The sequence below is a fragment of the Triturus cristatus genome, chromosome 9, assembly GCF_964204655.1.
Source record: "Triturus cristatus chromosome 9, aTriCri1.1, whole genome shotgun sequence".
Taxonomy (NCBI): Eukaryota; Metazoa; Chordata; class Amphibia; order Caudata; family Salamandridae; genus Triturus; species Triturus cristatus.
In genome coordinates, this window is record NC_140592.1 from 357686408 (window position 1) to 357702327 (window position 15920).

Consider the following 15920-nt stretch of genomic DNA (forward strand, 5'->3'; position numbering starts at 1 on the left):
TGGGTCCAAGGTAACGAAATAGTCAAACGATATGATTATCTCGGGGTGATATTTGACAGCAAGATATCATGGTCCAGCCATCTAGCCATTAGAAAGCTTGAGTTCACCAAACTGGTGCTGATTTTTGCAAATCTGTTTGGCAAGAAAGCAATCTGGCTATACCTGAAAGCACTAAAAATGAAACTTATTCCATATTTGCTTTATTCATCTCCCACGCTGAACCACAAGATCATTTTCAGTCTTGATCCAATTTTTATACAACATGTATGCAATCTGCTACATCTCCGCACAGCTACCCCTCACTGAACAGTCTAGAATTAAGTTTAAGATCTCTAACATCACTCCACCACAGAAGCATAATGAATTACTTCTGTCACTATGCAAAAGCAGATACAACATCACTATAATATTTTATTTATCAGAAAGTAAGCAAAACTACATACAAGGACTTGAAGTTGCACACCTCACCACAAACGTAGTCATTTTTCAATCTACCTGATCTACAGGAACTGGCATAGATACATTGACCAGCCAAGAAAAACCTGCTCTGTAGAACCTTTACTCTCAAACAGAGGGACTCTGACTTGGCACAGGTCAAATGATACAGCCATAAGAACTTAGTATTTGATACCTATTCCTTGCAGAGTCAAGAACATCTAGGGTCAAACTTGCCTGGGTATGTTTAACTGACATTTTTAAGGTTCAGATTGTTTTATATCCCAATTTATGAATTAGAGGGTAAATGGAACCCAGTTTTTAAAGATAAAACCGCTTGTCTGCTTTGTAGGAATTCGACTAAATCTCTTTTCTACACGTTTTATGTATCTGCCCTAAACTTCTGCATTCAAGACAAAAGCATTTGCGGCCTATGTTCAACAAGGCAAAATTAAGATCAGCTGTGGAGGCTGTCAGAGGAAGACAGTGCAATAATAATGCTGACAAAATGTTTAGATCAGGCCTACAAAGCCCTATCCGCATGATTTTACTACTTATATATATATATATATATATATATATATATATATATATATATATATATATATATATATATATATATATATATATATATATATATATATAACACACAGCGTCTTCTTCACAGAAGGACTCGCACTCGGGAAGGAGAATGGACTGTTTATTAGTCACTCGTTACGCGTTTCGTCAGTGAAACTGACTTGATCACACGAAGTGTACAACAAAAGGGAGGTGTATACATAGCTGAGAAAATAAACGACAGACAAAAGTTTGTCTAGTGGTGTCTGTAACGTTGGCGGCCATTACTGAATGTCAAAAGGTTGCCAGTTTGTACATATATACACGTAAATAAATGGTTACATGCTGTATCAGTGACATCAGCATATGCAAAAATAAATATACATAGTATAACAGCTTAATGTAACCAGTATTACTAAAAATTACGCAACAGACAAAGATTTATCTCATACTGCATACATCTTAGGCAGCCATTACTAAATGTCGAAGAGTCAAATGACAAAATATAAAATTCCGTGACTATGTTCTTCAATACATATTGTGCCCATTGTTCAAATTAAACCTCAGTGGTCAAAATCAAAGTACACAGGTATCTGCATAATGGGCTGAATCTAGCTGATTATGAACCTATGATTTGCATAGTGCCATGTATTGAACACGCTGTCACAAAATAATTACAATATTGCAAGCATATAATTCACATACACAAATAGTGTGTGCTCGCTAGTGCACTACATTACTCCACAGCAAATAAATAGAGGCAATGTAAACGGTGCATAGAAACATGTCCCATATTGGGGATCTTGAGTGGTCACATGACATACTGTATATTTATATATATATTACATTAACTTATTTAAGAAGTCAAGTAACCCCATGAAATTCAATTTCAATACAAATCCATGTTGGAAAGGAAATATATACGGCATAGTGCCTTTATGCACATAGAGCTTTTGCTTGTTGCAATGTCAGTCGCCACTCAAATCAGACACAATTCTAAACCATCAGCACTGTACCACCTCCTATGCAAAATCAGTGCTATAAAAAATCATAAGCTCATCAATGAAACGAGAAAATTACAAAGAAAGAATGTAATGTAAACTTCTTTCCTTACTGTGCCCCCTAGAACCGGGAAGAAAAGGGTAGGGTAACCGGTGCGGATGAGAGTAATCCAAAAGAGATGGCGACCCTTCCTTTCCTCCTGTGCAACAAAAGAAGAAAGAAAAAAGAAGAGAAGGGAAATTATGCCCAACTTCCTAAGAAAACATAAGTTTAAAATTGCACATATTAGTACTATTAGGTCATAGTACCTATAAATGGCTAAAAACATTCATTTTTGAACAACCAGCAATAGGATATATCTAACCCCAGTAGGGGGCTATTTCCTTACGGAAAAACAGAAGGCACATATGAGAAAGTAATTATTCTTCATGTAGGTGTACGCTCAGTTCCTCATCCAAATTGTGTCCCTTAGGGAACTTAGTTTCCAATATCAATATCCATTTAGACTCACGTTTACGGAGTAGTAAAGTTCTGTTACCCCCTCTTGGGCCAAGATGGATTTGTTCAAGGATGAAGTAACTAAGCAGGGAGCTGTTGGATAGATGGAAAAGGTCAAAGTGTCTTGCAATGGGATAGTTGGTATCTTTCTTATTGATGGCCCGCATATGCTCTAACACTCGTTTCTTAGCCATACATGTAGTGCTCCCCACATACCATAGTTTGCATGGGCATATCAATACATAGATACAAAAGGACGTACTACAAGTTAGAAATTGGTTAATCATTTTTGGTTTGGTTTGGCCAGGAATATTCACGGTTTTGGTCATATGGCTGTTACGGCATGCCTTGCAGTGGCCGCAAGGATAAAAACCAGTAAGGTTCTGTACATTACCTGGCGTTCTGTAAGTTACATCACTGTGTACCAAAAGATCTCTCAAGCTACGACCTCTCCTGTAGCTTATTCTAGGTCTACTTTCAAAAGTATGGCCAATGATAGGGTCACTTTGTAGAATCTTCCAATTACTGGTTAGTATTTTGTGAATTGGGTCTGAGTTACCACTAAAAGTGAGTATCACCCTGTTGGTTCCCTCTGTGGAACTTTCTGTAGTGTCCGTATTAAGTGTTTGTGCATGGTCTATGGAGTTAACTTTAGTAATGGCTTTGTTAAGGACCCATTGAGGGTAACCTCTTTCCCTGAATCTTTTGACCATGATTTCCTTCTCACGATGGAATGCGTCATTAGTGCTACAATTTCTCCTCGCTCTTAGCAGTTCACCATATGGAATGCTCCATTTGAGTGGTTCTGGGTGGCTGCTAAGAGCGTGAAGAAGTGTATTGCCCGCTGTAGCCTTGCGAAACAGACTTGTGTGTAGTCTGTCTCCTTGAGGTTTGATCAGTAGGTCTAAGAACTCCACTGAGTGCTTGCTCATACTACTGGTCAGGGAGATGTTACGATCATTGCTGTTGAGTTTATCTAAAAACTCAATAGCAGTTTGTTCGGTGTCAGTCCAGATAACAAAAAGGTCATCTATATATCGTAACCAGATTTTGACTTTACTGAAAGAATCATTGAGTGTGCTGTCTTTCCTGATGTCCTCCTCCCATTTGCCCATAAATAAATTGGCAAAACTTGGGGCAAAACAAGTCCCCATTGCTGTACCAAGGATCTGTTTATAAATGATGCCATCAAACATAAAAATGTTGTTGGTGAGACATAGATGCATCATTTGGAGTACCATGTTCGTGTGTTCTAAAAATTCGATCGGTCTTTTGTTCAGATAATATTCGCATGCTTGCATCCCTTGTGTATGATCAATAATACTATACAAAGAATTCACATCCAGTGTGAGCATGAGGTCATTCGGTTCCCATTTGATATTATTGAGTTTGAGTAAAAAATCTTTGCTGTCCTTAACATAGGAAGGGAGTTCTACAACATATTCTCGCAAAAAATGGTCAACGTATTTGGATACATGCTCAAAAGTACTGCCTATAGATGACACAATCGGTCTTCCAGGGGGTGTTTTTGGGTTCTTGTGAACTTTAGGGAGAAGATATAAAACAGATAATTTCGGGTAATCACGTTTTAAGTAGCAATACTCTTCCCATGAAATATAACCCTTTTCCTCCCAAAGTTTAAGTTTGGCCCAGATGTCAAAAATACTGGCATTATACATGTCAAAGTTTGATTGCATATAGAATCTGGTATCATTAAGCTGCTTTTGTGCTTCTTCCATATACATTTGTTTAGACCACAAAACAATATTGCCCCCCTTGTCAGCGGGGCGTACAACAATGTTGGGGTCATCACTAAGTGTTTTCAAGAATTCTTTTTGTTCAATAGATAGATTGAACTGTACATTTCTAGTTTTATTTTTTTGATGTTTCAATTTTAATAAAGATTGTGTCACCATTTCATGGAATGTATCTATGTTATCATGGGGAAGGTTGGGATAAAAAATGGACCGGGGTTTGAATTTGGTGGACACCGCCGAGTCCGTTGGGATGTCTAGGTCTACTGCTTCGCTAGAAATGCTTACCGGTGTCTCATTGGCTAGAACCTGCATATCACGCAGGATATCTGCATCTGCAACATTCAAATTATACAGAGGACGGCCAACCTCTTCATTTACATAGCCTTGGTTGGTCTGATCCCGTTTGTATAAATAATGCCATTTCTTCAGTTTGACTTTGCGAATAAATCTGTACAAATCAATACGTGTATTCGCATAATTAAAAATTTCCGTAGGGCAAAAAGTCAAACCTAGGCATAAAGTACTTTTTTCGAACATTGTCAGTTGTTTATCACTCAAATTGATAATGGTTTTATTTACCATGTCCGGATCCATTATTTCCTGTTTCTTGAGCCACGCATCTTGTTTCCCATGAGCTCCTTTGTGTTGTTTTGATTCCCTTTGTTTTCTTCTTTTGCGTCTTTGTTTGCTCCTCCCCTCCCTCTTCCTCTTCCACGGCCTCTGCCCCGTGGTGTTCTTCCTCTTCTCGGTGGTGACTGTATATTCTCTCTTGGTACTTGTCGGCCTTTTCGTAAGACCCGAAACTCGTCTAAAAAAGTAGCTGTGCGAGTGGTGGGTGGTCTCTCCAAAGATGAACCTGTAGTGGAGACTGAAATATCTGAATCCGATCCATTCGTTTCTGGAATTGAGGAGACCACTTCATTTTCCACTGGTTGTGTCGGTTCAATGTTGGGTGGTAGGTCATTGTACAAGTGATCATATTTATGACTATACGTTAATATCCGTCCGGATTCATAATCCACACAGTCTCTGTGGAGTTTTCTCTGCTTACGATTTTTTATGTCCTCTTCATGTTGTTGAAGTTTGGGTTTAAGGTCTGCCATGAATTTCTGTATCATATCTTGTTCACTGCATTTAGAAAGATCTGTTTCAATAGTATTGATCTCAGACAGAATCAGTTCACGGTCTTCCCATGCGTATTTTATAAGTATGTTCAGCATATTTCTAGAGCTATTCGCTGAATTTTCTTGCCAATCCTGTAACATGCGAGGATTCTGAGACTCATATGAGGGCATGATATAAATTCTTAAACCCCTCGGGACCATTTGTTTATCCACATAGTCCTGTAGAGAAATGGCTTCCCACCACTTTGCAGTTTCTGATTTTTTAAGTTTTTCCAAGCGTTTCAATTTTACGTTCAGAGAAGTGTCCATAGGTTGTATTGGTCTTGAGAGGCTACTCCCTACACCAGGAGTACGTGCTAGCAGAGTTATCGCTGCTGCTCGTCGTTCTGTTTCCGTATCCATGCCGGTGTTCAACAGGTTCAGTGAGACAATTGGCCACTACCATCAAGTGGTCATGCGTATTATATTCAAATACCAGCACTTTGCATAACACTGTCTTTCTCCCTCCCCCTCCACTTAGTTGGAGGTTCCTGCTGCCGCAATATACTAGGATGCAATATCCGAGTGGTATTCACGATTACGGCGGTTTTGTGTCTCGCTATATTCTATTGATTACTATTGATCAACATAATCGTTGCTGTATCCCATGCTTCACGTTGTTAGATGAGTTAGGCTTATGATCCGCAACGTGGATCTAGAACAGCGTGCACATCTGATACAGCCCAGATGACCTGAACAGGGGGAACGGAGAGCGTCTCCTAAAGCAAATGCGGGTAGGAGAGGCAGGGCACGCTTGCTCCCAAACGCTATCCGCCACCCACCTCGCATACGCTCCCCGTTAGGGAAAAAGAGACACTCACCTCCCGAAGGCTGTTGAAAACCGCGCAGTCTCGGACCACAAACTGCAATCTTTTCCACGAAGTCGAGGCGGCCGGCCGCTGGATTCCTCCGTAATATTCACCAAAGAATGACCTTGTTTCCTGGAATCCGTGTCCCATTGGCAGGTGGCGAGTAAAACCGAGCAGGTCTCCCGGTAATTTTATAAACACACAGCGTCTTCTTCACAGAAGGACTCGCACTCGGGAAGGAGAATGGACTGTTTATTAGTCACTCGTTACGCGTTTCGTCAGTGAAACTGACTTGATCACACGAAGTGTACAACAAAAGGGAGGTGTATACATAGCTGAGAAAATAAACGACAGACAAAAGTTTGTCTAGTGGTGTCTGTAACGTTGGCGGCCATTACTGAATGTCAAAAGGTTGCCAGTTTGTACATATATACACGTAAATAAATGGTTACATGCTGTATCAGTGACATCAGCATATGCAAAAATAAATATACATAGTATAACAGCTTAATGTAACCAGTATTACTAAAAATTACGCAACAGACAAAGATTTGTCTCATACTGCATACATCTTAGGCAGCCATTACTAAATGTCGAAGAGTCAAATGACAAAATATAAAATTCCGTGACTATGTTCTTCAATACATATTGTGCCCATTGTTCAAATTAAACCTCAGTGGTCAAAATCAAAGTACACAGGTATCTGCATAATGGGCTGAATCTAGCTGATTATGAACCTATGATTTGCATAGTGCCATGTATTGAACACGCTGTCACAAAATAATTACAATATTGCAAGCATATAATTCACATACACAAATAGTGTGTGCTCGCTAGTGCACTACATTACTCCACAGCAAATAAATAGAGGCAATGTAAACGGTGCATAGAAACATGTCCCATATTGGGGATCTTGAGTGGTCCCCAATATGGGACATGTTTCTATGCACCGTTTACATTGCCTCTATTTATTTGCTGTGGAGTAATGTAGTGCACTAGCGAGCACACACTATTTGTGTATGTGAATTATATGCTTGCAATATTGTAATTATTTTGTGACAGCGTGTTCAATACATGGCACTATGCAAATCATAGGTTCATAATCAGCTAGATTCAGCCCATTATGCAGATACCTGTGTACTTTGATTTTGACCACTGAGGTTTAATTTGAACAATGGGCACAATATGTATTGAAGAACATAGTCACGGAATTTTATATTTTGTCATTTGACTCTTCGACATTTAGTAATGGCTGCCTAAGATGTATGCAGTATGAGACAAATCTTTGTCTGTTGCGTAATTTTTAGTAATACTGGTTACATTAAGCTGTTATACTATGTATATTTATTTTTGCATATGCTGATGTCACTGATACAGCATGTAACCATTTATTTACGTGTATATATGTACAAACTGGCAACCTTTTGACATTCAGTAATGGCCGCCAACGTTACAGACACCACTAGACAAACTTTTGTCTGTCGTTTATTTTCTCAGCTATGTATACACCTCCCTTTTGTTGTACACTTCGTGTGATCAAGTCAGTTTCACTGACGAAACGCGTAACGAGTGACTAATAAACAGTCCATTCTCCTTCCCGAGTGCGAGTCCTTCTGTGAAGAAGACGCTGTGTGTTTATAAAATTACCGGGAGACCTGCTCGGTTTTACTCGCCACCTGCCAATGGGACACGGATTCCAGGAAACAAGGTCATTCTTTGGTGAATATTACGGAGGAATCCAGCGGCCGGCCGCCTCGACTTCGTGGAAAAGATTGCAGTTTGTGGTCCGAGACTGCGCGGTTTTCAACAGCCTTCGGGAGGTGAGTGTCTCTTTTTCCCTAACGGGGAGCGTATGCGAGGTGGGTGGCGGATAGCGTTTGGGAGCAAGCGTGCCCTGCCTCTCCTACCCGCATTTGCTTTAGGAGACGCTCTCCGTTCCCCCTGTTCAGGTCATCTGGGCTGTATCAGATGTGCACGCTGTTCTAGATCCACGTTGCGGATCATAAGCCTAACTCATCTAACAACGTGAAGCATGGGATACAGCAACGATTATGTTGATCAATAGTAATCAATAGAATATAGCGAGACACAAAACCGCCGTAATCGTGAATACCACTCGGATATTGCATCCTAGTATATTGCGGCAGCAGGAACCTCCAACTAAGTGGAGGGGGAGGGAGAAAGACAGTGTTATGCAAAGTGCTGGTATTTGAATATAATACGCATGACCACTTGATGGTAGTGGCCAATTGTCTCACTGAACCTGTTGAACACCGGCATGGATACGGAAACAGAACGACGAGCAGCAGCGATAACTCTGCTAGCACGTACTCCTGGTGTAGGGAGTAGCCTCTCAAGACCAATACAACCTATGGACACTTCTCTGAACGTAAAATTGAAACGCTTGGAAAAACTTAAAAAATCAGAAACTGCAAAGTGGTGGGAAGCCATTTCTCTACAGGACTATGTGGATAAACAAATGGTCCCGAGGGGTTTAAGAATTTATATCATGCCCTCATATGAGTCTCAGAATCCTCGCATGTTACAGGATTGGCAAGAAAATTCAGCGAATAGCTCTAGAAATATGCTGAACATACTTATAAAATACGCATGGGAAGACCGTGAACTGATTCTGTCTGAGATCAATACTATTGAAACAGATCTTTCTAAATGCAGTGAACAAGATATGATACAGAAATTCATGGCAGACCTTAAACCCAAACTTCAACAACATGAAGAGGACATAAAAAATCGTAAGCAGAGAAAACTCCACAGAGACTGTGTGGATTATGAATCCGGACGGATATTAACGTATAGTCATAAATATGATCACTTGTACAATGACCTACCACCCAACATTGAACCGACACAACCAGTGGAAAATGAAGTGGTCTCCTCAATTCCAGAAACGAATGGATCGGATTCAGATATTTCAGTCTCCACTACAGGTTCATCTTTGGAGAGACCACCCACCACTCGCACAGCTACTTTTTTAGACGAGTTTCGGGTCTTACGAAAAGGCCGACAAGTACCAAGAGAGAATATACAGTCACCACCGAGAAGAGGAAGAACACCACGGGGCAGAGGCCGTGGAAGAGGAAGAGGGAGGGGAGGAGCAAACAAAGACGCAAAAGAAGAAAACAAAGGGAATCAAAACAACACAAAGGAGCTCATGGGAAACAAGATGCGTGGCTCAAGAAACAGGAAATAATGGATCCGGACATGGTAAATAAAACCATTATCAATTTGAGTGATAAACAACTGACAATGTTCGAAAAAAGTACTTTATGCCTAGGTTTGACTTTTTGCCCTACGGAAATTTTTAATTATGCGAATACACGTATTGATTTGTACAGATTTATTCGCAAAGTCAAACTGAAGAAATGGCATTATTTATACAAACGGGATCAGACCAACCAAGGCTATGTAAATGAAGAGGTTGGCCGTCCTCTGTATAATTTGAATGTTGCAGATGCAGATATCCTGCGTGATATGCAGGTTCTAGCCAATGAGACACCGGTAAGCATTTCTAGCGAAGCAGTAGACCTAGACATCCCAACGGACTCGGCGGTGTCCACCAAATTCAAACCCCGGTCCATTTTTTATCCCAACCTTCCCCATGATAACATAGATACATTCCATGAAATGGTGACACAATCTTTATTAAAATTGAAACATCAAAAAAATAAAACTAGAAATGTACAGTTCAATCTATCTATTGAACAAAAAGAATTCTTGAAAACACTTAGTGATGACCCCAACATTGTTGTACGCCCCGCTGACAAGGGGGGCAATATTGTTTTGTGGTCTAAACAAATGTATATGGAAGAAGCACAAAAGCAGCTTAATGATACCAGATTCTATATGCAATCAAACTTTGACATGTATAATGCCAGTATTTTTGACATCTGGGCCAAACTTAAACTTTGGGAGGAAAAGGGTTATATTTCATGGGAAGAGTATTGCTACTTAAAACGTGATTACCCGAAATTATCTGTTTTATATCTTCTCCCTAAAGTTCACAAGAACCCAAAAACACCCCCTGGAAGACCGATTGTGTCATCTATAGGCAGTACTTTTGAGCATGTATCCAAATACGTTGACCATTTTTTGCGAGAATATGTTGTAGAACTCCCTTCCTATGTTAAGGACAGCAAAGATTTTTTACTCAAACTCAATAATATCAAATGGGAACCGAATGACCTCATGCTCACACTGGATGTGAATTCTTTGTATAGTATTATTGATCATACACAAGGGATGCAAGCATGCGAATATTATCTGAACAAAAGACCGATCGAATTTTTAGAACACACGAACATGGTACTCCAAATGATGCATCTATGTCTCACCAACAACATTTTTATGTTTGATGGCATCATTTATAAACAGATCCTTGGTACAGCAATGGGGACTTGTTTTGCCCCAAGTTTTGCCAATTTATTTATGGGCAAATGGGAGGAGGACATCAGGAAAGACAGCACACTCAATGATTCTTTCAGTAAAGTCAAAATCTGGTTACGATATATAGATGACCTTTTTGTTATCTGGACTGACACCGAACAAACTGCTATTGAGTTTTTAGATAAACTCAACAGCAATGATCGTAACATCTCCCTGACCAGTAGTATGAGCAAGCACTCAGTGGAGTTCTTAGACCTACTGATCAAACCTCAAGGAGACAGACTACACACAAGTCTGTTTCGCAAGGCTACAGCGGGCAATACACTTCTTCACGCTCTTAGCAGCCACCCAGAACCACTCAAATGGAGCATTCCATATGGTGAACTGCTAAGAGCGAGGAGAAATTGTAGCACTAATGACGCATTCCATCGTGAGAAGGAAATCATGGTCAAAAGATTCAGGGAAAGAGGTTACCCTCAATGGGTCCTTAACAAAGCCATTACTAAAGTTAACTCCATAGACCATGCACAAACACTTAATACGGACACTACAGAAAGTTCCACAGAGGGAACCAACAGGGTGATACTCACTTTTAGTGGTAACTCAGACCCAATTCACAAAATACTAACCAGTAATTGGAAGATTCTACAAAGTGACCCTATCATTGGCCATACTTTTGAAAGTAGACCTAGAATAAGCTACAGGAGAGGTCGTAGCTTGAGAGATCTTTTGGTACACAGTGATGTAACTTACAGAACGCCAGGTAATGTACAGAACCTTACTGGTTTTTATCCTTGCGGCCACTGCAAGGCATGCCGTAACAGCCATATGACCAAAACCGTGAATATTCCTGGCCAAACCAAACCAAAAATGATTAACCAATTTCTAACTTGTAGTACGTCCTTTTGTATCTATGTATTGATATGCCCATGCAAACTATGGTATGTGGGGAGCACTACATGTATGGCTAAGAAACGAGTGTTAGAGCATATGCGGGCCATCAATAAGAAAGATACCAACTATCCCATTGCAAGACACTTTGACCTTTTCCATCTATCCAACAGCTCCCTGCTTAGTTACTTCATCCTTGAACAAATCCATCTTGGCCCAAGAGGGGGTAACAGAACTTTACTACTCCGTAAACGTGAGTCTAAATGGATATTGATATTGGAAACTAAGTTCCCTAAGGGACACAATTTGGATGAGGAACTGAGCGTACACCTACATGAAGAATAATTACTTTCTCATATGTGCCTTCTGTTTTTCCGTAAGGAAATAGCCCCCTACTGGGGTTAGATATATCCTATTGCTGGTTGTTCAAAAATGAATGTTTTTAGCCATTTATAGGTACTATGACCTAATAGTACTAATATGTGCAATTTTAAACTTATGTTTTCTTAGGAAATTGGGCATAATTTCCCTTCTCTTCTTTTTTCTTTCTTCTTTTGTTGCACAGGAGGAAAGGAAGGGTCGCCATCTCTTTTGGATTACTCTCATCCGCACCGGTTACCCTACCCTTTTCTTCCCGGTTCTAGGGGGCACAGTAAGGAAAGAAGTTTACATTACATTCTTTCTTTGTAATTTTCTCGTTTCATTGATGAGCTTATGATTTTTTATAGCACTGATTTTGCATAGGAGGTGGTACAGTGCTGATGGTTTAGAATTGTGTCTGATTTGAGTGGCGACTGACATTGCAACAAGCAAAAGCTCTATGTGCATAAAGGCACTATGCCGTATATATTTCCTTTCCAACATGGATTTGTATTGAAATTGAATTTCATGGGGTTACTTGACTTCTTAAATAAGTTAATGTAATATATATATAAATATACAGTATGTCATGTGACCACTCAAGATCCCCAATATGGGACATGTTTCTATGCACCGTTTACATTGCCTCTATTTATTTGCTGTGGAGTAATGTAGTGCACTAGCGAGCACACACTATTTGTGTATGTGAATTATATGCTTGCAATATTGTAATTATTTTGTGACAGCGTGTTCAATACATGGCACTATGCAAATCATAGGTTCATAATCAGCTAGATTCAGCCCATTATGCAGATACCTGTGTACTTTGATTTTGACCACTGAGGTTTAATTTGAACAATGGGCACAATATGTATTGAAGAACATAGTCACGGAATTTTATATTTTGTCATTTGACTCTTCGACATTTAGTAATGGCTGCCTAAGATGTATGCAGTATGAGACAAATCTTTGTCTGTTGCGTAATTTTTAGTAATACTGGTTACATTAAGCTGTTATACTATGTATATTTATTTTTGCATATGCTGATGTCACTGATACAGCATGTAACCATTTATTTACGTGTATATATGTACAAACTGGCAACCTTTTGACATTCAGTAATGGCCGCCAACGTTACAGACACCACTAGACAAACTTTTGTCTGTCGTTTATTTTCTCAGCTATGTATACACCTCCCTTTTGTTGTACACTTCGTGTGATCAAGTCAGTTTCACTGACGAAACGCGTAACGAGTGACTAATAAACAGTCCATTCTCCTTCCCGAGTGCGAGTCCTTCTGTGAAGAAGACGCTGTGTGTTTATAAAATTACCGGGAGACCTGCTCGGTTTTACTCGCCACCTGCCAATGGGACACGGATTCCAGGAAACAAGGTCATTCTTTGGTGAATATATATATATATATATATATATACCCTGATGTGATTATTTTGTATCTGGATTCAAGCAAGCTGTTTTTACACAATGTATCCTAAATTAGATGTTTTTTGCATACTTTGTACTTTTGCACCACATCTGCGTATTTAAGAAAAGTTAGTGTACACTGTTTATTGATACTTGTGCTCAAAGCTCTCTGCTTCCCACTCCCTTCCAGCAAGAAGTGACTAAACCTCCGTGACTCCCTTCATATTAATATTTTATGGTTTAACTATGTTTTACTTTGTAGTGCGCATATTAACATAGAATGTAATACTCATATGTTCACCGATTCTTTATATGATATTGTTATTTCTCTTACAGTTGGCATGTTTACTTGACTTACATTTTTTGATCCTTTGTGTTTATCAAAACTGAATTGCTTTATTATATATAATTTTTCTTTTTTTAATTATCTTTATACTTTCTGTGCTAGTATTTTCTTTTATCTCAATAAACTCACTTTTGAACTTAAAAAGAAAAGTTAGTTCCCATAGATTTTTAGTAGATCAAATAAGATCAACTGTAGAGGCTGTTCGAGATTGTAAAAGTGTCCAGGACAACAGTGCAATAATAATGCTAGTGAGGTTATCAGAATATACTTATAAAGCGCCTCCAACATGTAAATGTCTATACTTTGCTTTGATTACACTTATATCAAGATTTTTGCAAACTGTTTCTATATACTGATTGCAAACCATATGTCTCTGGACGTCTGTGCACTCCCTCAAAAAATTGCATTAAAGAAAAGGCATTTCCCAGGGATTTTCGGTAGGGGAAAAACAACATTTACCATTTAAACCGCTTGAAACTGTGACAACCTCGAGGACAATTGTGCAACAATATGAAAATTTTAGGACAGGTGTACGAATCATCGACTCTGTGATTAAATGAAATTGCCTGTGCTCTGAATTGTATCCACCTGTGTCCAGATGCAAGTAAACTGCATTTTATGCCTTGATTATAAAATACTTTTTTCTTTGAATGTTTGACTGTTTTCCTGATACTTGTACTGATTGTGTAGTTTTGTATCTTTTTATAGTAATCTTTTGATGAATACAATAAACTTATATTATTACTATGACATATAAAGTAAGGAACAGCTTAAATGAAAAATAAATGCAAGTTAAGTTAATCAGTGGGAAACGCAATATTGTACATTATGAAACCTCTATTGCTTAGTGCACTGCAGAGGTATGTGTCTGTAATCAATAAGCCACGGAATTGAATCCCGGTTGTTGCATTGGAGAATAGTGGCTTTTGTTTGTTTAGTGCTGTGAGGTCCCAGTCTGTGACAAAAAGCACTGGGAATATGTAAGTCGTTATTTTTAAGTTGCATTACACACAGTTTAACACAGGCTGCTACAAAATGCGCAAAAAGGTTTATGATAAAAAAAAGTGTTGCAAAATATAGAATGTAGTAATACCCAGACTGTACATAGTGCACTTTTTTTTTACCTGTCCTTTAACCCCTTCAGTGCCCCGCCCTTTCCCCCTCATGTGCCGGGCGTTACATTAGCGGACGGGGTTCATGACGAGATAGTCTCGTCATGGGCACAGCGCAACCGTGCTCCATGACGAGACAATCTCGTCATGGGCATAGAAGAGGTTAAATGCACACCATTCACAGCTCAGCTGGTTAATTCTTTGCAATGCCACTCAAAAAGAATACAGCTGTCACATCAGTAAACTTCAAATGATTCCATCAATCAAAGGCAATATCGACTTTCAAGTTCCCTGTGCATTTGCAAATGAACAAATTGCGCACATTTACATTTCTTTGAGGCAAGCAGTCACCCTGGCAAGAAGGCTTGTATAGCTGTCTGCCCCTCTGCTGGTTTCACAGAACAGGAGACTCCCTGCCTTACATTTCACCTGCAGCATTTCAACTCTGGGAATCAACAGTCCCAGTACGGTTGTCGTTTCACAAACAGTAGAGGAACTGTTTTACTTAAATTAAATGTAAAAGTATGGGCACTTCGTGCCCCTCCGATCCAACCCACTTTGACCACTGCCTGGATAAGAAGTCGTTGGCGCAGGCGCTCTCACTTCCGGCCCTCAAAGCCTTAAAGCAGAACGAACATTCAGCTAATATTGAAGGCATATGAAAACTGATTAATATAGTGCAGTACTGCGACCAATGACTGAATGTCGTCATCATCTCTCGTGTATTAGTGAAGGGGCTGTGTGAAGGCAGGACTGCAGGGAGGATACCCGCCTCCTAGAATAAAAATTGAGAAAAGGGCGATTAAAACAATAAGTAACGGGAATTAAACTTAGGGTGGGAAGGGATGTGCAAACGAGGCCTCTGGAGAAATCTACGAATAGATCAGCCAACCGCCTTGTATGAAAGAAAAAAACAACACCGTGGGCCAGAAAGGATAAAATGGCGGCTGCACCGGGTTCCTTGCCCTCTCCGGCGAGGCCTCCCCGTTAAAGTTCTTTTTAATAAAATGTACATGGAAGCGATAAAACGTCTCCCCTGTTGGCTGCGCGGTGCTGGCAGGTCTGGGAGAGGGGGTGGGAGCTTGAAGCTTTACTAGGAATCGGAGGCAGGCAGAGTCAGCAACAGCAATAAGCCTCAGTTCTAGGAATCGCCTCTGTGAGGC

The 15920-nt window shown here is 39.7% G+C and overlaps 2 protein-coding genes across 8 annotated transcripts in view; one reads left to right on the top strand and one right to left on the bottom strand.

Moving 5' to 3' along the window:
• Positions 1-15920, bottom strand: part of LOC146797925 (uncharacterized) — a 196854-nt gene that overhangs the window by 155766 nt on the left and 25168 nt on the right. For 2 of the 7 annotated variants that reach the window (XR_014968557.1, XR_014968555.1), the window contains exons 1-2: positions 6235-6729; positions 2108-2194 (exon numbers count right to left, since the gene is read on the bottom strand). The exons of 2 other annotated variants lie outside the window; for them this stretch is intronic. Coding sequence is in view for 1 of the 5 variants with exons in the window: in XM_085625134.1 (XP_085481260.1) it covers positions 4844-5776 (933 nt within the window). In the remaining 4 variants the exon portion in view is untranslated. Of the gene's footprint in view, positions 1-1122; positions 2195-4829; positions 6730-15920 lie in introns of those variants that run through there. 3 more of the 7 variants (XR_014968554.1, XR_014968553.1, XM_085625134.1) reach the window with 2 other exon arrangements.
• LOC146797926 (uncharacterized) lies at positions 7548-13189 on the top strand. Its single transcript, XM_085627784.1, has 2 exons — positions 7548-9447; positions 12083-13189. The coding sequence occupies exon 1, from the start codon at positions 8501-8503 to the stop codon at positions 9431-9433; it is 933 nt and encodes a 310-aa protein (XP_085483910.1). The 5' UTR covers positions 7548-8500; the 3' UTR covers positions 9434-9447; positions 12083-13189.

What these genes read in the sequence shown, in the direction of transcription:
- LOC146797926 (XM_085627784.1), top strand. Translation starts at nt 8,501, where the DNA reads ATGGATACGGAAACAGAACGACGAGCAGCAGCGATAACTCTGCTAGCA.